The 23,871-nt window shown below is 47.9% G+C and overlaps 2 protein-coding genes across 7 annotated transcripts in view; both read right to left on the reverse strand.

Annotated features, from left to right (window-relative positions):
• The window catches only part of ARRB1 (arrestin beta 1), a 558,582-nt gene that overhangs the window by 479,866 nt on the left and 54,845 nt on the right, over nucleotides 1-23,871 (reverse strand). For 3 of the 6 annotated variants that reach the window (XR_014525196.1, XR_014525197.1, XM_083499790.1), the window contains exon 1: nucleotides 11,827-12,080. The exons of 2 other annotated variants lie outside the window; for them this stretch is intronic. Coding sequence is in view for 2 of the 4 variants with exons in the window: in XM_083499790.1 (XP_083355916.1) it covers nucleotides 11,827-11,927 (101 nt within the window). In the remaining 2 variants the exon portion in view is untranslated. Of the gene's footprint in view, nucleotides 1-11,826; nucleotides 12,081-23,871 lie in introns of those variants that run through there. One more of the 6 variants, XM_083499791.1, reaches the window with a different exon arrangement.
• ATG16L2 (autophagy related 16 like 2) overlaps nucleotides 1-23,871 on the reverse strand; it is a 205,755-nt gene that overhangs the window by 56,468 nt on the left and 125,416 nt on the right. The gene's annotated exons all lie outside the window — the stretch shown is intronic.

Raw genomic sequence — 23,871 nt, forward strand, 5'->3', positions numbered from 1 at the left:
ACCAACAAACTCCACAAACTAGAGAGACGCCAGAAGCCCAGCCACCCTCCACAACAACCCATGAAACAAACAGTACATAACATATCAGACAGGATCCTCACCTCAACTGAAACCAAAGTACTCTCCAAAGGTTTCAACTTTGCAGTTACCCCGAGACGCATCCCCACGGAAAACATCATATGCGGAGTCGAAGCTAGCCTAACCAAAATCAACCCAGATGAAGCCAATAAAATCAGACTTGAAGTCACCAACATCCTCTGCTCCAGCAAACCACCCAGAAGCAATTTACACAAAGAAGAACAGAAAGCACTCACCAACCTGAGGAAAGACAACAACATAATCATTCTCCCAGCAGACAAAGGTAATGCCACTGTTGTGATGAACACATCGGACTACCAAGCAAAACTATCAAATCTACTCCAAGACCCTACCTACCAACCTATAAAAACAGATCCCACCACCTATCTGGAAAAAACCACCAAATCCAAAATAAAAGCCTCTCCTATCAGTGAAGAAATCCAGCTAAGAATCACCCCCAGAGAAAAATCATCCAGATGCCCCAAACTCTACGGCCTCCCCAAGATACACAAAGAAGGAACACCACTCAGACCAATAGTCAGCTCCATAGGCTCACCTCTACAAAATCTCGCTAAATTTCTCGCTAAGCAACTTCAGCCCTATGCAGAATCCATCTCTTCACACGTTACAAACTCCTTCCAGTTCATAGAAACAATAAAGAAGCAAAACCTACATCCCGATGACCTACTTGTGAGCTTCGATGTTGTATCTCTCTTCACACAAGTGCCCATTAATGAAGCCTTGACAGCCATTCAAAACAAATACAATCCCCCCGAATACATCCTGGACCTGACCAACCACTGCCTAACCAACACGTACTTCATCCACAATGGACAAAGATACAAACAGATAGAAGGAGCACCTATGGGATCACCCCTCTCACCGGTCATCGCAAATCTGTACATGGAACACTTTGAAACCAATGCTTTAGACAAGTCAGAACACAAACCCAAACTTTGGCTCAGATATGTTGACGACACCTTTGTAATTTGGCCACACGGGAAAGAAAAACTAGATAGCTTCCTCACACATCTCAACAGCCTACACCCCAAAATACAATTCACTATGGAAATAGAAGCCAACAACCAGCTTCCCTTCCTTGACGTCCTAATCTACAAAAAACCTGATGGCTCCCTAGGACACACTATCTACCGGAAAAAAACACACACCAACCGCTACTTACATGCTCAATCACACCACCACCCTGCACAAATAAACTCCGTAGCCAAGACCCTCATCTCCAGAACCAAACGCCTGACTGACAAAGACCACTTGACAACTGAGTTACAGAATCTCTCAAATGTGTTAATCGCCAATGGATACCAGCAAAACAGGGTTACGAAGCTTATCCAAAAAGAAACACCCCCCAAAAACCAAGACACAGAAGAAAACAATGGCATGGCCCTCCTTCCTTATATCAAGGGCACTACAGATAAAATTAGCAAAATCCTCCATAAACACAATATCAAAACAGCCTTTTGCACCAACCAAAAAATAGCCAATATCCTCAGAAACCCCAAAGATAAAATCCAGTTGGAAAACCAAGGGGTCTATGAAATACCCTGCAAAGTCTGCCCAGCCACGTACATTGGACAAACAAACAGACGAATAAATGCACGTATCGCAGAACACAAGAATGCCGTCAAAAAAGAAGAAAAATCTTCCTCTCTTTTCCAACACATGAAAGAAACAGGACACGAAATTAATTTTGCAGATTCCAAATTGCTCTTCAACATGGAACATCACCACAAGAGAATAATCATGGAAGCCATCGAGATAGAGAAACACCCTCACAACATGAACAAGCGTGACGACACGTCCCGCCTGCCAGACATCTGGAAATTAGCCCTCCCCACAAAAACCGACACCAGATCCAGAGGCACACAGAACGCCACCACCAATCAACCACACCAGACCCAAACCCAGACCCTCTCCACAGATAAATTACAGACACCATCCAGTAACCAAACCATAGTGGCACCTCCGGATGCTGCACCCCCCTGCAATCCCTACACAGATCTGGCTGGCACAGGGCACAAAACCACAGCTCGCCCCTATACACGAAGCCAAGCCAAAGCACAACTAAGTGCAGTACAGCCATCTTCCCAGAAAAACTCTTCACAAATTCAAGAGGTCAAGACACGAAGGCTTTAGCAACTAATCCACACCCAATGACCCACCTAAGTGGTACTCAGAATATCACTCAAGTAATCACTCAAGATATCCCTCAAGTAATTAAGGAACAAAAGAAGAAAAGAACACTAGCCTGGGAACTTCCCCTCTGCCCAGAACTTTTGAGGCAATACACCACACCCCTCTACAGTATTTATAGGAACTCAAACACTGAGATCCCGCTCTGTTCCAGTAACAAGAAGCCGAAAGCACCAGCCTGAAGATGACGAGTGAGACCTCGTCGAAACGTCGCCTAGACACCCCAACTTTTACACGGGAAGACACCCGAGGACACCAAAACCTGCATATATATATATATATATATATATATATGCAGGTTTTGGTGTCTTCGGGTGTCTTCCCGTGTAAGAGTTGGGGTGTCTAGGCGACGTTTCGACGAGGTCTCACTCGTCATCTTCAGGCTGGTGCTTTCGGCTTCTTGTTACTGGAACAGAGCAGGATCTCAGTGTTTGAGTTCCTATAAATACTGTTGAGGGGGTGTGGTGTATAGCCTCCAACGTTCTGGGCAGAGAGGAAGTTACCAGGTTAGTGTGCCTTTTCTTCTTTTGTTCCTTAATTACTTGAGGGATATCTTGAGTGATTTCTTTTCTTCACAAGCTCAAGAGGTCAAGACACGAAAGCTTTAGCAACTAATCCACACTTAATGACCCACCTAAGTGGTACTCAGAATATCACTCAAGAAATCACTCAAGATATCCCTCAAGTAATTAAGGAACAAAAGAAGAAAAGGCACACTAACCTGGTAACTTCCTCTCTGCCCAGAACGTTGGAGGCTATACACCACACCCCCTCAACAGTATTTATAGGAACTCAAACACTGAGATCCTGCTCTGTTCCAGTAACAAGAAGCCGAAAGCACCAGCCTGAAGATGACGAGTGAGACCTCGTCGAAACGTCGCCTAGACACCCCAACTCTTACACGGGAAGACACCCGAAGACACCAAAACCTGCATTCCTGTACCCGTGAAAATCTACGAAAACATATATATATATATATATATATATATATATATATATATATATATATCAAGCCGTATAGATTTTCTGAAATAAATAACTGATCAACTTTCTATTAGGTCCCCTTAACATTTCTGAGCAGGCAGCCCCTTCTGCCATTACAGCAGAAATTCTGAGAAAGGTTTGCATGGATGATAAGTGGAGCTCATTTTTATTGGACAGAACTCCTGGTTTGAATAATTATCTCGTACGTAGGGGACCGCCTTTCCTGGTATGCCCCGCGGAGGACCTTAAGGTCCACAAATAATAACACTTTGGAGGTCCCAAGCCGCAAGGTGGTTAGATTGGTCTCAGCTAGGGCCAGGGCCTTTTCAGTACTGGCCCCAACTTGGTGGAACGCTCTGTCACAAGAGACCAGGGCCCCGCGGGACTTGACATCTTTCTGCAGGGCCTGCAAGACAGAGCTGTTCCGCCTGGCCTTTGGTTTGGACTCAGTCTGACCCTTATGCTGCCCTTCCCTTATGGTTTTGATTTATGGGCTACTACGAAAATGAGGCTGCATTTTAAACTGTATTTTAACCCGTATTTTAATAAACTGTTTTTTCTTTTTCTTTTACGTTTTATTGTAATTTTATTGGTGTTAGCCGCCCTGAGCCTGGTTCTGGCCGGGGAGGGCGGGGTATAAATAAAAATGTATTGCTAGTATGATCATTATTATCATTATTATTTCAACTTTTGCAGTGTACAGTGGTACCTCGGGATGCGAACGGAACATAAGACGCGACAGCACGTCTGCGCGTTTTGCCACTTCCGCGCATGCGTGTGACATCATTTTGAACGTCTGTGCATGCGCGAGCGACGAAACCCGGAAGTAACACGCTCCGTTACTTCTGGGTCGCCGCGGAGCACAACCCAAAAATACTTATCCTGAGGCATATTTATCCCAAGGTATGACTGTATTTTATCTTGTTCTTATGTATCTTGCTTTGCAGCTGTTTCAGCTACACAAATAAAGAAAAATGAATAATAGGAGGAGTCAGGCGCACAGAATCCCCTGACCTGCCACAACCTCTTCATTCAGCTCAATGGAAGGGCCCAATCCACCCCTCGCTTTGCGAGAAGTCAATCAGGGCTGCGGCAGGAACACCGTCCCTCAGAGAACCCGGAGAGCTACAACTGGAGCAACTGATTTCTTAAGTTGCACATTTTTAGAAACAACAACACCAGACCCCAGTTTGACTCCAATACAGACACAGACACTGTGTGATTTCTGCATTGCAGGGGGTTGGACTAGATGACCGCTGGGATCCCCTCCCAACTCTTCGATTCTTCGATTCTACGACATCCCTGACTGCAGTAATGAGAGTGGTGATGAGAGAGTCAAACTGAGATTTCCATCGTTAAGTGACAAGCTTTGCCGAGCAGGCAAATGAACAAGCTGGTGGCAATCTAGTTTGTCCTCGTTATTGCTGCGCGGTAAATGACAGCTGGGGATATCCCTCTGGGGTTTTCCATTCCTCCGTTGCCATCAGAAAATCTAAAGCTCCTGCGCAAGCCAGATGCCACCGCTGCCACCAACCCTAACCTGGCGATTCAGGACTGAGAAAAGGAAGACGTGCCCTTCTTCGTGCAGCGCACAGTCTTCTAATAATAATAATAATAATAATAATAATAATAATAATAATAATAATAATTTATATCCCGCCCATCTGGCTGGGTTTCCCCAGCCACACTGGGCGGCTACCAATCGAGTGTTAAAAGCAATACAGCATTAAATATTAAAAACTTCCCTAAACAGGGCTGCCTTCAGGATTTAAAGGATTTCACTTCCTTCCGCAGGGCCTGTAAGACAGAGCTATTCCGCCTGGCTTTCAATTTGAACTTAGCCTGATCTTTTATTCCCCTTCCTTCCCTCCCCCTCCCCTTTTTATGAACTTTACCCGCTCTGGGATCCCACAGCTAATTCTCCCCTGGTCTCCTCGCTGGCCCAAATAGGACTAACTTAGCCAGCTAGCCCTGGTGATCATCGAATGTTTATTGGATGGATTTCCCCCCTAAATTGATTTTTGAATTTTGAATTTATTGTTATCCACGTTTTATACTGTATTTTATGCTTTTTTGTTGTTGTTGCATCAATTAAGTGTTTTAAATTTGTTGTTAGCCGCCCTGAGCCCGGTTTTCTGAACCGGGAAAGGAAGGGGTATAAATAAAAATTTATTTATTTATTTATTTATTTATTAAACTATGGAACTCCCTGCCACAGGACAAGGGGCAGCGACGGCCAGCAACATGGATGTTTTTGACAGAGGAGGAGGAGACAAATCCATGGAGGAGGAGAGGGCTTTCAGTGGCTACTAGCCAGGATGGCCACACTCCATCTCCATGGTAATAAGGAAAGACTTCTAAATACAAGTTGCTGGAAACGGCAAGAGGGGAGAGTTGCTCCCGTGTTCAGATCAGTATGCGGATGATACCCAGCTCTACCTCTCTTTCAAATCGGAACCAGAGAAGGTGGTGAATGTCCTGTGTGAGTGCCTGGAGGCGGTTGGAGGATGGATGGTGGCTAACAGATTGAGGTTGGATCCTGGTAAGACAGAAGTACTGTTTTTGGGGGACAGGAGGCAGGCAGGTGTGGGGAACTCCCTGGTCCTGAATGGGGTAACTCTGCCCCTGAAGGACCAGGTGCGCAGCCTGGGAGTCATTTTGGACTCACAGCTGTCCATGGAGGCACAGATCAATTCTGTGTCCAGGACAGCTGTCTACCAGCTCCATCTGGAATGCAGGATGAGACCCTACTTGCGGACTGTCTGGCCAGAGTGGTGCATGCTCTGGTTATCTCCCGCTTGGACTACTACAATGCGCTCTATGTGGGGCTACCTTTGAAGGTGACCTGGAAACTACAACTAATCCAGAATGCGGCAGCTAGACTGGGGACTGGGAGCGGCCACCGAGACCACATAACACCGGTCTTGAAAGACCTACATTGGCTCCTAGTACGTTTCCGAGCCCAGTTCAAAGTGTTGGTGCTGACCTTGAAAGCCCTAAATGGCCTTGGTCCTGTATACCTGAAGGAGTGTCTCCACCCCAATTGTTCTACTCAGACACTGAGGTGCAGCGCCGAGGGCCTTCTGGCGGTTCCCTCATTGTGAGAAGTGAGGTTACAGGGAACCAGGCAGAGGGCCTTCTCGGTGGTGGCACCCACCCTGTGGAACACCCTCCCTTCAGATGTGAAGGAAATAAGCAGCTATCTTATCTTTAAAAGACATCTGAAGGCTGGGAAGTTTAAAAGACTGGGAACTTTAAAAGGCTGGGAACTTTAAAAGACATCTGAAGGTTCAGGGAAGTTTTTATTATTTAATGCTGTACTGTTTTAAACACTCAGAGTGGCTGAGGAAACTCAGCCAGATGGGTGGCATATAAATAAACAAATTATTATTGTTATTGTTATTATAGATCTTGTTTTCACACATTAGGATCCCATCTTGTAGAATTCTATCCGTTCTATTTAATCTGCACTCTGGGAATGAATTTCAGGAAGCAAATTGCTTTTTCTGTGCATCCTGAGCAGCAGCAGTGAACAACGTTGTAGTTAACAGTTGTAGCTTTTCTTGACTCAGCCCCCCCCCCCATCCCTGTGCTGCCCTGCTCACCGTTGCAAAGAGTATTCTTGCTTTATGAATGGTCATGAAGAAAAAGAGGTGGGAATAGGGCAATATATATGTTGGCTGTCCCTGGATCAAGAGACTTTTCTTTTTCAGTTTTTCAAAGCTCTTAACTGGTCCTCTGAACTAGCCAGATATTTAACTGAGAATCTATCACAGTCAGTCCATCATTTGAAAAAATAAGACTTGCCCATAATGGTAACTAGGTATGCCGTTTTGCTGACCTTGGTTTAAGAAGCCATTGGCCGCCTGGCTTATATAGCTGAGTTTCTGACACTGCCCTGGAAGTTCTGAACTACAATTCCCATCAGTTCCAGGGCACTGTGCTGACTGCTCCCTAGGGCAGCAGCCCCTGCCAACCGGATGCCCACCAGAGGTTTTGTAGTCCAAAACATCTGGAGGGTGCCAGGATGGAAAAGGAAGTGAAGACACAGCAAGAGACTGACCACACCAGAAAATACTGGACCTCCCCAACCCACCATTATTCATTGATCATTTTAATCTGCAGCTTGCCTTATCCTAAAGATGCGCGAGAGCATTTTGTATTTTTATTGCTATTTATTTATTTAGCACATGCATAAACGACATTTCCGTCCGTGCCCCGCGGGGTGATTTGCAACTTAAAGTAATGGCACAAACCACCTTGCTCTCTCCCTCTTGTTTACCCCCCAGCTTCCCTTTCCTCTACCGTCCGGCCTGCGCCCAAACATTTAGAAATAACCATTTCACATTTTAAAACACACACTTCAGTGCAACTTTTGGGGAAACTGTTTGCAAGCTAATGCAAAAGCAGGACGGCGAGGGCTTCAGGCCAACGCCTCATCCCGAGGGATCGAGGGGGTGGAGAAGTTTGCAAAATTATGCATTGTGTGAAGAAAAGCGGATCAAGAAAAGTTCCCAACCCCCAAACCCACATTACACTGGACCGCAGGAGTATCTAAATGAAGCTGAATGTTGGAAGATTCGGGACGGAGAAAAGGAAGGAGTTCCTTTACGTAGTGCATAGTTAAAACTGCGGAACTCCCTGCCACTGGAGGCAGTGATGGCCAGCCACCTAGATGGCTTCAAGATGCAAATTTGTGGAGGAGGAGGGGGCTGTCAGTGGCTACTAGCCGCTATGGCTATCTCTGCCTCCACAGCAGAAAAGGATTTAGGGCATCGCGCAGGGCCAGATTTAGGTCTGATGAGGCCCTCAGCTACTGAAGGTAATGGGGCCCTTTATATGTCCAGCTGTCCTTTGTCAACAACAAATGGTCACTGTTTTTTGTGCTGAATATATGCTATATGGTAATTCATGGACCTAATAGGTATCTAAAGCCATTTGCACATGCAGAATGTAGGTACCCTATATATAGAAAGGAGCAAACCAGTGATATTTGAGGGAGCAGACTCATGACTTACATCCTAGGAGCCTACACAACACAAAACAAACCACTGTTGCTGTATGTAGGTTTTATTTTATGTGTTTTTATCTTATATTTTGGAAATGTACATCCAGGTTTTTTTTTCCTTTACAATTTTTTGGGGCCCCCAAGAGAGCGAGGCCCTAAGCTATATCTTATTTAGCTTATATATAAATCCGGCACTGAGCCGGAGGCAGTGTGCATGGACAATGTTCTGTACACAGATGCAGGTGGTGCTGTGGTCTAAACCACCGAGCCTCTTGGGCTTGCCGATCAGAAGGTCGGCAGTTCAAATCCCTGCAATGGGGTGAGCTCCCATTGCTCTGTCCCAGCTCCTGCCAACCTAGCAGTTCGAAAGCACGTCAAAGTGCAAGTAGATAAATAGGGACCGTTCCGGCGGGAATGTAAACGCGTTTCCGTGCGCTCTGGTTTCCATCACGGTGTCCTGTTGCACCAGAAGCGGTTTAGTCCTGCTGGCCACATGACCCGGAAAACTGCCTGTGGACAAACAATGGCTCCCTCGGCCTGAAAGCGAGATGAGCGCTGCAACCCCATAGTCGTCCGCGACTGGACCTAACGGTCAGGGGTACCTTTACCTTTACCTTTAAGCAAGGAGCTTACATCAGCAGAGAAGAGATGAAATTGCGAGCAACTCCTGGACCAAGAATGGCAGGTACATTTCTAGAGAATGCTTTTATCGACTGATTTAAAACACTTCTGCCCCGGAGGATAAGACGATTGGTGGCTCCTGGGCACAATGGCTACGCTCTCCTTTCGCTTTCGGAGGCTGCAATGTTTCTGAATACCCATTGCTGGAAATGGCAGGAGGGGAGAGGGGTCTACACTTGGATCCTTCGCTTCCCATATTGTTGGGAATTTGGTTGGCCACTGTGAGAACAGGACGCTGGACTAGAAGGGACGACTGGCCTGATTCAGCTGCAGGTCTTTGCTTACAACTGTATCCAGCCTTTCAATCAATCAATCAATCAAAATCCACCAAGGAGGCAAACACCTCCACGTGTCAAAAGTTCAAACCAAGCCATTTGCAACGCACACAATTTGAAATGCACACACAAAACAGAAAAGGAGACCAACAGTAACATTATACAGTGGTACCGTGGTTCTTTGAATTCTGGTGCTGGAGGAGACTCTTGAGAGTCCCATGGACTGCAAGAAGATCAAACCTCTCCATTCTGAAGGAAATCAGCCCTGAGTGCTCACTGGAAGGACAGATCCTGAAGCTGAGGCTCCAAGACTTTGGCCACCTCAGGAGAAGAGAAGACTCCCTGGAAAAGACCCTGATGTTGGGAAAGATGGAGGGCACAAGGAGAAGGGGGCGACAGAGGACAAGATGGTGGGACAGTCTTCTGGAAGCTACCAGCATGAGTCTGACCAAACTGTGGGAGGCCGTGGAAGACAGGAGGGCCTGGCGTGCTCTGATCCAGGGGGTCACGAAGAGTTGGACATGACTAAATGACTAAACAACAACAACAACACCTTGGTTCTCAAACGCCTTGGTACTCAAATAACTTGGAACCCAAACACTGCAAACCCAGAAGTAAGTGTTCCAATTTGGGGACATTTTTCGGAAGCCAAACGTGCTCCGTTTTGAGTGTTACGCTTCCGATTTGAGAGCCACACTTCCATTTTGAGCGTTACGCTGAGGTCTGTCTGTTTTTGCTATTTATTTTGCATTTTTGAGGCTCTTTTTTATTCTGTTTTTGTGACTGTGTGGAACCCAGTTCAGCTACCGATTGATTGATTGTGTGACCACAATACAGTGGTACCTCGGGTTGCATACGCTTCAGGTTACAGACTCCGCTAACCCAGAAATATTACCTCGGGTTAAGAACTTTGCTTCAGGATGAGAACAGAAATCGTGCTCTGGCGGCAGCGGGAGGCCCCATTAGCTAAAGTGGTGCTTCAGGTTAAGAACAGTTTCAGGTTAAGAACGGACCTCTGAAACGAATTAAGTACTTAACCCGAGGTACCACTGTACATTGTTGATTGCTTTCATTTTATGGATCAATGGTCTCGTTAGACAGTAAAATCCATGTTAAATTGCTGTTTTAGGGCTTGTTTTTAAAAGTTTGGAACGGATTAATCCATTTTGCATTACTTTCTATGGGAAAGCGCCCCTTGGTTTTGGAACGCTTTGGTTTCAGAATGGACTTCCGGAACGGATTAAGTTTGAGAATCAAGGTACCACTGTATATACAAGACCAAACAAATGATATTCACCACAATATAGCTCAGTTGGTACAGCATGAGACTCATAATCTCAGGGTTGTGGGTTTGAGTCCCCGATTGGACAAAAGATTCCTGCATTGCAACGAACGGGTTGGACTAGATGACCCTTGTGGTCCTGTCCAACTCTACACTTCTATGATTCTATTATTTTAAACACCACAAGAGATTCAAATCAGCTTCACCTTTTGCCTTAGCCCCAGTAAATTAGGCGGCAAGCAAGCCTTCCTGGGGAAAGCGCTCCTTAATTGGGGGGCCACCACCAAGAAGGCCATGCTCCCCCAGTTGCTACCAGCCTGAGCCTGAAGGCAGAGGTCCCTGCGGTGGGTCTGCGATGGGCGTCTTAATGAACAGTCCCACTCACGTGAGATTTCTTAAGCATTACCTCACAGGTGTCCATTTCCTAGTGCCTGTGCAATCCCAAAGATGAACATAGCTAAATTGCATTTCTGCTCTAAGGCGGCCTTTCCCAACCCAGTGCCCCCCAGATGTTGCCAGACTGTAACTCGCCCCCCCCCCCAGCCAGCACAGGTGCTGGAAGTTGAAGTCCAGCAAGATCTGGGTGGGGGAACCATGTTGGGAAAGGCTGCCCTAGGAAAAAACACACAGTTTGTTCTTTTCTTACGGAGGACGTGTTTTCTGTCCAATAAATTCCCCCCTCCCTTTCTCCCTCCCTCCCTCTCTCTTTCTTTCTCTTGCACTCTAGCTCAGAAAACTGGACTGAAAATGCATTAATAAAAAGACTCTCATGGCGGAAGTGTGTTGTTTTTTGAAGCGCTCCCCTCCCACATTTGAAGAGCTTGCTGGATAGCTCATCCACCCAAGTGAACAAGGATTTTACCAAAACAGAAACCTACTGCTTTTTTTAAAAAAAGAAAATAAAACTTAGAAAAGTTTCCAAAAATGCACAGCACGAGAGAGGGTGAGGACCACCCTGAGCGCCAGCCAGCAGTGATGTCACAGGCACTGTCCAATAGCACCCTCACCCCCCAAAGAGGTAGTAGCCCAATGACATCATTAGGTACTTAAGACTTTGGGTGCTTCTCCAGGTGATACTACCCTCCCCTACAAAAAAACAACAACCTTCTTCATTCGCCAGGGAACAGCTGCGGGAGACGAAAAGCAATCTGTAACTGATGCATCTCAGCGAGTAAGAAAAAGAAACCGCCGCTCTGGAAAAATGAATCTGCTGTACCGGCGCTGTGGCTCCCTTCTCAGGGAATGATTTTCCGTAACTGGGCTCTGGCTGCGGCATCCTCTGATCTCGTCCCCGCGCAATCCCTTACCGCTTCGTCAAGTCTTCTGTAACCGCGTTCCTGAAGACTCCATCCCTGTCTTCAAAGCCAAGGGGGGGCTTGTTAGCCGAATCTCCCTGCGCCCCCTTCATCAGGGCTCTCCGGCTCGCCAAGCGAGCAGCCAGCAGCAGTCACGACCGAGGGAGGGAGAGAGAGAAAGCTGTTCCTTGACTGGGTCTCAAGGGGGCCTCCCCGGATCCACGGAAAGCTCTCAGCTGGAACGCCAGGGCGAGGTATTCGGGGGGGGGGTGGGAAGGCCGGGATGCAAGCAAGCAAGCAGTCGCTTCCCAGCCCGCGGGCCTTCAAAGGTTTTTCTTGAGGCGGCGGTGCAAAGGAAATCCCGCTATTATTCGTCACAACCCAGCTGCTTCCAGAGAAACACGAAAACAAACCACCCGGCCGCAGCCCATGAAGCAGCCGGATGTTTCAAAAGCAAGAGGGCATTCCATGTCTCTGCAGCTTCAGAGGGAAGCAGGGAAGCTGCCTCCCGCAGAGACAGGTCACTGGTCCATCGAGCTCCATATTGTCTACCCTGACTGGCAGCCGCTCTGGGTTTCCTCCCAGCCCTACGTAGGACCTTTTGCATCTGAAACCGAGGCTTTGACACTGAGCCACAGCCCTTTTCTCTGCCAGTTCTCTGCCTCAGATGAACTCCTCCTCCTCTCGGCCTGCCATCTTCTTAGCACCTTCTATACTAGGCTCATAGAATCATAGCATAGTTCGAAGGGACCTCTGAGGGTCATCCAGCCCAACCCCCTGCAAATGCAGGAATCTCAGCTCAAGCATCCCTGGCAGATGGCCATCCAAGCTTTGTCTGAACACTTCCAATGAAGGAGAGTCCGCAACCTCTGGAGAGAGACCGTTCCACCACTGAACAGCTCTTACTGTCGGAAAGCTCTTCCTGATGTTTATTCAGAATCTCCTTTCTTGTAACTTGAAGCAGAGACATCACCATGCTGACAAAGGTCCGTCTAGTTAAAGCCATGGTTTTCCCAGCAATGATGTATGGAAGTGAGAGCTGGACCATAAAGAAGGCTGATCGCCGAAGAATTGATGCTTTTGAATTCTGGTGCTGGAGGAGACTCTTGAGAGTCCCATGGACTGAAAGATCAAACCTCTCCTTTCTGAAGGAAATCAGCCCTGATTGCTCACTAGAAGAACAGATCCTGAAACTGAGGCTCCAAGACTTTGGCCACCTCATGAGAAGAGAAGACTCCCTGGAAAAGACCCTGATGTTGGGGAAGATGGAGGGCACAAGGAGAAGGGGACGACAGAGGACGAGATGGCTGGACTGTGTTCTCGAAGTTACAAACATGAGTTTGACCAAACTGCGGGAGGCAGTGGAAGACAGGAGTGCCTGGCGTGCTCTGGTCCAGGGGGTCACGAAGAGTCAGACATGACTAAACGACTAAACAACAACAAATTATTTGCAATAAAGCATCGCTTCCCCTCCCCCCCATTGACATCACGCGTTCCCGGCAAATATGTAGACACCTTGTGGGCTGTCATGTTTTAATTATGGTCCCATGAATTTTTCATTGCCGTGCTTCCTCTCTCTCTTGCGCGGCGCTCCCCCCTCCCCAAATAAGAATCAGAGCAACTTGAGTAAATCATTAGCGTGACCTCCCTAGGAAATAAAAGACGCTAATGAGGTTGGGTGCCCATCAAGGCGAGGGGACTTTCTCTCCCCATTTGGAATCCCCCCCCCCCAACAGAGACAGCCACACACACCTCACACCTGGCCGAAAGGTGGAGATGGATGAATTGGGGGAGGAGCAGAGGCAGGGAGGGGGGATCCCCCCCCAAAGCACCTGCTGAGACTCCTCCCAGGGAGGGATGTCAAAGCCCTGCAGTTGCCATGACAGCCGCAACTGTTTCCCTACCAGGGAGCTCATTAAGGGAAGTTCTTCGCCATGCAAATTAGCAGCGAGACAGAGGCATCCGAGGGCAAAGATGGGGAACAAGGGAGAGACCCAGATCCGTTTTGGCAGGGGGGCCAATTTGGGGAAGGGTGCGGATCCAGTGCGTGGCCACACACCCTGGAATCCTTTATCGGACTACCCTTCAATATGTGGGGCAGGTGATGGCGCTACCTCCCCTCTTCCATCTACTGAACTATACCAATGCTTAACTGCCAATACCAAGAAAGTTGTGATGGTTTGCAAAGAGGTAGGTGAAAACCAAGTAGCTGGTGCCAATTTGCCAAGTGGAATAATTCCTACCAGGCCCCTCAACGGCGACCAGTCCATAGCAAGGTCAAGGAACGAGAACCTTATAGGGTGGGAGGGTGGGAAAAGCAGGAACAGCTGGTTGGCAGCAAAAGAGGGAGATCCCCGGCCCCGCCTGCCTTAAATAGGGTAGGCCACGCCCCCATAGCCAGCTGATTGGCTGGCCAGGGGGTGATGCAGCCGGGAGTGGCTTTCTTAAAGTGTGGTACCCAGAACTGGACACAGGACTCCAGGTGTGGTCTGACCAAGGCAGAATAGAGCAGGACTACGACTTCCCTCGATTAGGACTCCAGATTTCTGTGGACACAGCCGAGAATAGCATTAGCTTTTTTTGCTGCTGCATCGCCCTGTTAAGACGGCCAATAAGCCAGGCAATACTACTGGGAACATAGCCTTATTCTTGCGATGTGCAGGCATTGCCTCTCTGCGCTCCTTGCGCTCCTCTTGCAGAAACTCATATTTTAACACGCTGTCCATTTTCCAACAGCAGGACTTCAAAGCCTTCGCAGCCTGTGTGGCGGCTGGTCTCTGCATCCTTATCTATGTCCCTTAAATCATTTCTCCACCTTCGCTAAAGCCTTGTTAATATCCACCAGAGGATGTACAGGCGAAGCTATCGTCTTAAGCAGCTCGTTACAAACCAGAAATCTATAAAAGGAGGTTGCAGATGCTTCACGGAGCCCCTTATCGCAGAACTAACAGCCAGACACTCATCATTGCTGAAGCACCAGAGTTTATAAGATAAGAGGCACCAGGGCAGAAGGACTGAAAGTCCTTTACTTTCAATCCAACAGGTGGGAAGGGTGGGAACCCTGTACGTGCTTTGAAGTCTTGCTGAACCACCCTGTTAAGATTTCCCGATGCAAAGTATTCCTCTGAAATCTCGGGAGGAAACGCTCCCAAATGTCTAGTTTGTCCCCCGAGAATGCAGTTTTTGCAGGAAAAAGCATGCTGAAATGACAGCAGGCAGGGCATCACTTAGAATCTTGGAGCTGTAGAGCTGGAGGGGACCCTAAGGGTCATCTAGTCCAACCCCCCTGCCATGTAGGAATAGTGACTAACCAACTCCCTGCAACGTAAATTGACACAAGGAGTATCAGGACTTGGCCTGGGGGTGAGATATTTTTTTGGGGGGGGGGACTCTGGAGAATATGAAGTAACGTCTCTCCCTCCTCTTTTGCAGCCAGATGTAATCAGAGACAGAATCACAGAAGTGCAGCGTCATATAATGAGATGGAAAAGGTGTTGAAATACACGTTTTTTAAAAAACCAGAAGCATTTTTACTTGGTATTATAGGTGAGGACATTAATAGACGAGATGTTAAATTGTTTTTATACACAACAACAGCGGCAAGAGTATTGTTAGCCCAGAAATGGAAGCAAGAAAAAATTCCGACAAAAGAAGAATGGCAGACAAAGTTAATGGACGACGCAGAATTGGATAAAACAACAGGAAGAATTCGAAAGCTGCGGGACCAGAGATTCACAGAAGATGGGAAGAAATATTTGAACTATTTGAAGAGCAATTGTAAGGAGGAATATATGAAACATTGTAAAGTAGAGAAAGAATGGAGATATTAGTTATGAGATTTAAATGTAATAGTGAAAGTAAGAAATGTAAATTCAGTGAACAGAATGGGAAAATTTCAGATGTGGTTGATGGAAGTCAAAAAAATTGTGTAAGATACTTTAATTATTGTTGAAAATGATATGTTAAAAAACTAATAATTTTTTTTTTTTTAAAAAAGAACCTCAGCTAAAGAATCCCCAACAGCTGGCCATCAAATCTCTTCTTGAAAACCCCCGAGGAAGAAGAGTACAGCGCCTTCCAAGGCAGTCAACAGATGCACAGAGAAATTTTGCTAGGCTTGTCTCAGAGTTTGGGGGGGGGGGCTGCAGCAGGGAGAGTCCTCCCAAAATTCAAGTGAGGGGCAAGGAGGACGGGACGGAGGAGGCCCTGCCTGGCTACCTGGTGCTGGAACAAAGTGGCTTCTTGAGACTCGCCAGCGATGCCATCCTCCCCTGCCGGCTCCCGTGTGACGCGCCCTGCCAGGCACCTCCCATTGGCCCCGGCGGGAGGGTGTGTAAAGCCTCAACCTCGCAGCAGCAGCAGGAGGAAGGTGGCTGCTCAGAACCCTCAGTGGCCCACCAAGGCAGCAGCGTGCCTCTGAGTGCGTGCAGAGTGCTGCGCCCTCCCCCCACACAGCGGAGGCTTCCCAAGGGAAAATGCACGTCCTGGGGGTTGTGGCTCCATTTTGCGCCCCCTAACACCCCATCCGAGGTGCTTCTACTCGGTCACAAGTTGAGCTGAGGACTCGATGCGCCACCCTTGCCTTCTGCCGGCTGTGCTGGGGCGATGGCGCACTCTGAGTGCCTCTTCTGGCATGCGCGCCATAGGTTCTCCACCATTGGACTAGAGCAGCCTTTCTCAACCTGTGGGTCCCCAGATGTTATTGAACTACAACTCCCATCACCCCTAGCTAGCAAGGCCAGATCTCAGGGATGATGGGAGTTGTAGTCCAATAACATTTGGGGACCCACAGGTTGAGAACCGCTGGGCTAGACAATGTGAGGATCAGCACCTTGGAGAGGGACCATGGTTAGCACCACTACTGCTGAGGCAGAAGATGTGAGTTGTCTCAGCGATGTCCTGGGCAGATCTTTAGAGCCTACAGATTCATTGACAAGAGGCTCCACCCCCTGAATGCTGCCTGTGGCCCATTAAAAGGCCAACAACATCCTCTGTAGCCCTGGGCTCCTTCTGGGCTCCAAGGTTTCAAGCTGATCCTTCAAGGAGTCTGGGTCTGGTCATAAGAATCACAGAACATAAGAGCCTGCTCTGGATCAGGCCAATGGTCCATCTAGGCCAGCGGTTCTCAACCTGTGGGTCCCCATATGTTATTGGACTACAACTCCCATCATCCCTGGGCAGTGGCCTTGGTAGCTAGAGATGATGGGAGTTGCAGTTCAACAACATCTGGGGACCCACAGGTTGAGAAAGGCTGATCTAGGCCATCCATCCTGTTCTCCCAGTGGCCAACCGGGTGCCCCCATGGCAAACCCTTAAGCAGCATTCGAGCACAAGAGCAACTCTCCCCTCCTGTGGCTTCCAGCAACTGCGATTCAGAAGCATGGCTGCCCCCCAAACATGCTCCGCATGCAGATGGAAAGCCAAGAACGCACAGAATGGCTTTAAAAGAGGACTGGACAAATTCATGGAGAGGTCTATCAATGGCAACTAGCTAGGATGGCAATGTTCTTCCCTCTGCAGGAAATCAGAGGAGGGGAGAGGGCTCTTGTGGGCTGTCCACAATGGGCATCTGGGTAGCTACTGTGAGAACAGGATGCTGGACTGGACAGGTCACTGGTCCGATCCATCAGGCTTTCCTTGCCTTCTTATTTCCTTGTCCGTTTTATCTTTTGCACCTGAGCCTCTGTGACCTTGGTCCGTGATCCTTCCGGTTCTGCTGAGCCAAAGATGAAACATTCCTGAAGGCCTACAAACGCCATCTTGGCAGTCAAGATAACCCCAAACTAATTGGCCGTTGTTGCACAAGTGAGCTCATACATGCTTATGCATTCACTTGCTTTGATGTATGCTAATTGGCTGGCTTTCATGCGGCGCTTATCGGTAGGCCTTGGGATGCTCGGCTCAAGGCCCAGAGAGGGGAGAAGTTCTGGACAGCTGCCACCTATGGCCTCACCGGCCAGTTGGGAGGGGAGGGTCTGGGCAAACTGACGCACACTGCTTTGTGCATAAACGATTGTTAGCTTGGTTGCGGACAAGCCATCTCCTTGCTGCGGTGTCTGTCCCGTGTCTGCAAAGGCTGGGAGACCCGGAAGGCACCTTCTTTTAATAAAGCCCTGCAACCGATCATTCTAGAGTTATTGACATTCTTCTTTGGTATTCCTGAACCCAGCCCCTCCCACGAGCCCTCCTTTAGGCCGGTGGATCTAGGATTGAGAAACGTCTGGTTTTCGCCAGCTAAACATTGTGATGTACTGAGATAACACGAAGCCTGAAATAAGGACGGAACTATGTAGAGGCGAATGGGTTAATTTCCTGGCAACTTCTACTACTTAGTGGTTTACAGCTGATACATTTTACTTACATTTAAATAATAATAATAATAATAATAATAATAATAATAATAATAATAATTTATTTGTACCCTGCCCATCTGGCTGGGTTTCCCCAGCCACTCTGGGCAGCTTCCCACAAAAATTAAAAATACATCAAAATATTACAACTGTTGTTTTATAGTACAGAGCAACAGGGGAAGAAGAAATCACGAGCAGCAGTGGAACGGTCTCCCTCGGAAAGTTGTGGACTCTCCTTCCTTGGAGGTTTTTAAGCAGAGATCGGACGGCCATCTGCCATGGATGCTTTAGCTGAGATTCCTGCATCACAGGGGGTCAGACTAGATGACCGTTGGGGTCCCTTCCAACTCTACAATTCTATGTTGCTAAGCGATGACCGGTTTGACAGGTTTGACAGTTTCCCACAAACAGCAATTTTTTACATCACAAACGAATACAAATTGTGATTCGGGTTCTGTCCTGGGCCCGCTATTGTTCAACGTCTTTATAAACGACTTGGATGAAGGAATTGAGGGGATGCTCATTAAATCTGCAGGTGACACCAAGCTGGGAGGGTAGCTAACGTCACAGAATCATAGAGTCATAGAGTTATAGAGTTGGAAGAGACCACAAGGGCCATCGAGTCCAACCCCCTGCCAAGCAGGAAACACCATCAGAGCACTCCTGACATATGGTTGTCAAGCCTCTGCTTAAAGACCTCCAAAGTAGGAGACTCCACCACACTCCTTGGCAGCAAATTCCACTGTCGAACAGCTCTTACTGTCAGGAAGTTCTTCCTAATGTTTAGGTGGAATCTTCTTTCTTGCAGTTTGGATCCATTGCTCCGTGTCCGCTTCTCTGGAGCAGCAGAAAACAACCTTTCTCCCTCCTCTATGTGACATCCTTTTATATATTTGAACATGGCTATCATATCACCCCTTAACCTCCTCTTCTCCAGGCTAAACATGCCCAGCTCCCTTAGCCGTTCCTCATAAGGCATCGTTTCCAGGCCTTTGACCATTTTGGTTGCCCTCCTCTGGACACGTTCCAGTTTGTCAGTGTCCTTCTTGAATTGTGGTGCCCAGAACTGGACACAGTACTCCAGGTGTGGTCTGACCAGAGCAGAATACAGTGGCACTATTACTTCCCTTGATCTAGATGCTATACTCCTATTGATGCAGCCCAGAATTGCATTGGCTTTTTTAGCTGCCGCGTCACACTGTTGGCTCATGTCAAGTTTGTGGTCAACCAAGACTCCTAGATCCTTTTCACATGTACTGCTCTCAAGCCAGGTGTCACCCATCTTGTATTTGTGCCTCTCATTTTTTTTGCCCAAGTGCAATACTTTACATTTCTCCCTGTTAAAATTCATCTTGTTTATTTTTGCCCAGTTCTCTAATCTGTCAAGGTCATTTTGAAGTGTGATCCTGTCCTCTGGGGTGTTAGCCACCCCTCCCAGTTTGGTGTCATCTGCAAATTTGATCAGGATGCCCTTGAGTCCATCATCCAAGTCGTTGATAAAGATGTTGAATAAGACCGGGCCCAAGACAGAACCCTGTGGCACCCCACTAGTCACTCTTCTCCAGGATGAAGAGGAACCATTGATGAGCACCCTTTGGGTTCGGTCAGTCAGCCAGTTACAAATCCACTGAGTGGTAGCATAGTCAAGACCGCATTTTACCAGCTTCTTTACAAGAATATCATGGGGCACCTTGTCAAATGCCTTGCTGAAATCAAGGTAGGCTACATCCACTGCGTTCCCTTCATCTACCAGGCTTGTAATTCTGTCAAAAAACGAGATCAGGTTAGTCTGACATGACTTATTTTTCAGAAATCCATGCTGACTATTGGTGATCACAGCATTCCTTTCTAGGTGCTCACAGACTGTTTGCTTAATGATCTGCTCCAGAATCTTCCCTGCTATTGATGTCAGACTGACTGGGCGGTAATTATTTGGGTCCTCTCTTTTCCCCTTTTTGAAAATAGGGACAACATTTGCCCTCCTCCAGAAGACAGAATAAGAATTTGAAATGACCTTAACAGATTGGAGAACCAGGTGTAAGCTAACAAAATGAATTTCAAGAGGGAAAAAGTTAAAGTTTTGCAGTTGGGCAGAAAGAACCAGATGCACAAATATAGGATGGGGGCATAGCTGTCAACTTTTCCCTTTTCTTGCGAGGAATCCTATTCGGAATAAGGGAATTTCCCTTTAAAAAAGGGAAATGTGGACAGCTATGGATGGGGTACACCTGGCTTACTAGCAGTACATGTGAAAAGGATCTAGGGATCTTGGTGGATCACAAGCTTAACATGAGCCAACAGTGTGTAGCAGCAGCAAAAAAAGTGAATGCTATTCTAGGCTGCATCAACAGAAGTATAGTGCCCAGATCAAGGGAAGAAACAGTATCACCATATTCTGCCATGGTCAGACCCCAACCTGGAATACTGTGTCCAGTTCTGGGCACCACAATTTAAGAAGGATGTTGAGAAGCTGGAAGGTGTTCAGAGGAGGGTGACCAAGAATGATCAAGGGTCTGGAAACCAAGCCTGATGAGGAATGGTTGAAGGAGCTGGATCTGTTTAGCCTGGAAAAGAGGAGACTTAGAGGAGATATGATAGCCATCTCCCAATATCTGAAGGGCTGTCACATGGAAAATGGAGCAAGCTTGTTTTTCTGCTGCTCTGGAGGGTAGGACTTGAACTCATGGCTTCAAGTTGCAAGAAAGGAAACTTTCTGACAGTAAGAGCTGTTCAGCAGTGGAACCGACTTTTTGGAGAGGTGGTGGACTCTCCTTCCTTGGAGATGTTTAAGCAGAGATTGGACGGCCAGCTGTCCTGGATGCTTGAGCTGAGATCCCTGCATTGCAGGGGGTTGGACTAGATGACCCTTAGGGGTCCCTTCCAACTCCATGATTCTATGATATATTGCCATGTCACATATTTTGAAACCGATATCATGATGTGGACTTCGGACCAATTTTGGATAATGTATCAGCACATTACCCAACCCTATAGGACAACCGCGTGCTGCTTTGTGATTTTAATAACCATTCACACCTCTGTGACATTTTCTTCTTCAGTGACTTGTGGCTCCAGGGCGAGACAAAGGCTGCCAACTCTCACAAGTTACAAGTCTCCAAAAACTGATGAGGTCAGCTCAAAAGCTGCAAGATTCATTCGAACAGCCCCCCATAGGACCCTGCTTTCAGAAAATGCCCCACCCCAACTGCAGAAAACAGGAACCCGTATTGATGTATCAGGCTGGAAACATCGCCAGAGAAAATCCCCTTCGAAATAAACATTGTGGGGGCAATTCGGGTCTTGCTGACAGATGCCGGCTAAGCGTGCTACAGACACGGTTCTTTGAAACGCATCATAAATTGCGGAACAGCAAATAAGATTCTCCATGCGGCTTGTACTGAGCTTCCGCATCTCTCGTCTGAATTTTTTTTGCGGGGAGGGAACCTGTGCAAAACAGACCAGAGTAGTTTATGGTCTCCTGTGGCAGGTCGAGCTTAGCTGCTCCCCGGTTGCAGCTGAGAGCCCTGCGCTTCTCTCTGTTTGTTTGGCGCGCAAGAGGAAATTAGCAAGGCTGCTTTCCAGGCTTGCTGTCAACAGAGCCTTAACTAATTAGACAAATGGAGGTGTCGAAAGAGGACAGGGAGGAAGGAGGTAGCGGCTCACCTTTGGAGCACCTGGCGAGACTTCTCTGCCCAAAGGCCTCTGGGGGGAGGGAATTGGCAGAGCCTCAGCTATGGCCGTCCTGCACATGAATCCCAACCAGACACAGCTCTGGGCCCTAGCGATGCCGTTGCAGGGACAGTGGGGAGCCTGTTAGAAATTCAGATACAGTGGTACCTTGGCTTTCTAACAGAATGCGCTCCAGGAGCCTGTTCGACTCTCGGAACTGTTCGAAAACCAAAGTGCAGCTTCCGATTGGCTGCAGGAGCCAATCGGAAGCTGCACCGGACGTTCGGCTTCCAAAAATCATTCGGAAACCAGAACACTCACTTCTGGGTTTCAATCATTTGGGAGCCGACTCGTTCGGGAGCCAAGCCGTCCGGCTTCCAAGGTACAGTGGTGCCTTGCAAGACGAAAAGAATCCGTTCTGTGATTCTCTTCGTCTAGCGGATTTTTCGTCTTGCGAAGCAAGCCTATTGACAGATTAGCGGATTAGCGCTATTAGCGGCTTATCTGCTGATCGGATCAGCTGATAAGCGGCTTAGCGGCTTAGAAAAGGGGAGGGGAGGGAAAAAACCCTGCAGGAACTCACAAGACATTGTCGTCTTGCAAAGCAAGCCCATGGGAAATTCGTCTAGCAAAGCACCTCCAAAATGGAAAACTCTTTCGTCTAGCGAGTTTTCCATCTTGCGAGGCATTTGTCTTGCGGGGCACCACTGTACGACTGGTGAGTGCCACCCGGCATTTTTTCACCCCCCTCAGTGGTGACGCCTGGGGCGGTCCACCCCCACCGGACCCCCCTTCCTCCACGCCCGGGCCAAGGCTGTCCCTAGCAGGTATGCATCTCGTAGCTGTGGCAGTGGCTCATAGCATTGCCCCATGTGGCTGACACCATATGCTGGCTGGCAAGCAGCCTCTGGAGGGCTTTGGCACATACGGGGTTCCTGTGGCTTCTCGGACAGCCTGCTTTCCTTATCTGTGTGTGTGTGTTTCTCTTCTTTCTTGCTGGGGGCTGTGATGTAAGCCTTCAGCGGATGATAATGAGCAGTCTGGACTGATGCTCCTGCAGGCCTCTCCAGGTGCCCCCTCCTCCCTCCTCCTGCTGTTGTCCCTCCCTCCCTCCCTCCCACCTTATGCAAATGAGGCACATCAAACAGAGCACCCGAACCTCTGGCAGCCGAAATCTCTTTAAAGTCAGCAAATCTGATAAGGAAGTTTCAAGCATCAGATTATTGCATTACAGGGGGAGCGAGAGTGGAGCAAGCTGGGGCATGTTAATGAGCGCAGGGAGAGACGAAAGCATTCAGTGCCTGGTGGCAGAAGCTCTCCCAGCGCAAACCACTCAGCCTGGCGCATGGAACGTGCTGCATGCGTCTGCGCGCAGACATGGGGGAAACCGCTGCCCGGCTCTGAAGCGCCAACGCCGCCGAATGGAGCAGGTGAACTCAGGCCGGCCGGCTTGCTTGGTATACCAGGTGAATCTATCCCAATTCACAACAGCTGTGCTATCTTTCTCTGCTCTGCTCATTGAGCACTTAGGTAAACTCGTGGGAAAGAGTGTTTGCTCAGTGAACGGATATTGATAGCGCGAACAAACACTCTTTTCTGTCGATGCACAAGCAGCAAATTCTCTCCTCACCCTCCCAAACGGAGGGCGTTCCTTTCAGTCTCCTTCCCCAACTTTTTATTTTATTTTGGGAACTGCCCTGAGATCTTTCGATGAGGGCAGTATTGTTAACGTTAACAGTATATAAATCTGATAAATAAAAATAAAAAAATAGTAAAACCTGGGGCCGTCCGTCTGTTTATGGACTACAGCTCTCATCGTGATGTGCTTGGCTGAGTCTGATAAGAGGCATCACCAGTGCTTTTTTATTATTATTCTCAAGGGTACATTGTACAGGCACCGTTTTTTTTTGAGAAGAAAAGCACCAGTCGTAGTGCAAAACATCTGGAGGGAACCAGGTTGGGGAGGCCCGAAATGCAGTTTGGCAAATTCATGTGAACAGACATGTGTTTCATCAGAAATGGCCTTCAGATCTTTGCT

Source organism: Podarcis liolepis (assembly GCF_965112155.1).
Source record: "Podarcis liolepis genome assembly, chromosome: 4".
Taxonomy (NCBI): domain Eukaryota; kingdom Metazoa; phylum Chordata; class Lepidosauria; order Squamata; family Lacertidae; genus Podarcis; species Podarcis liolepis.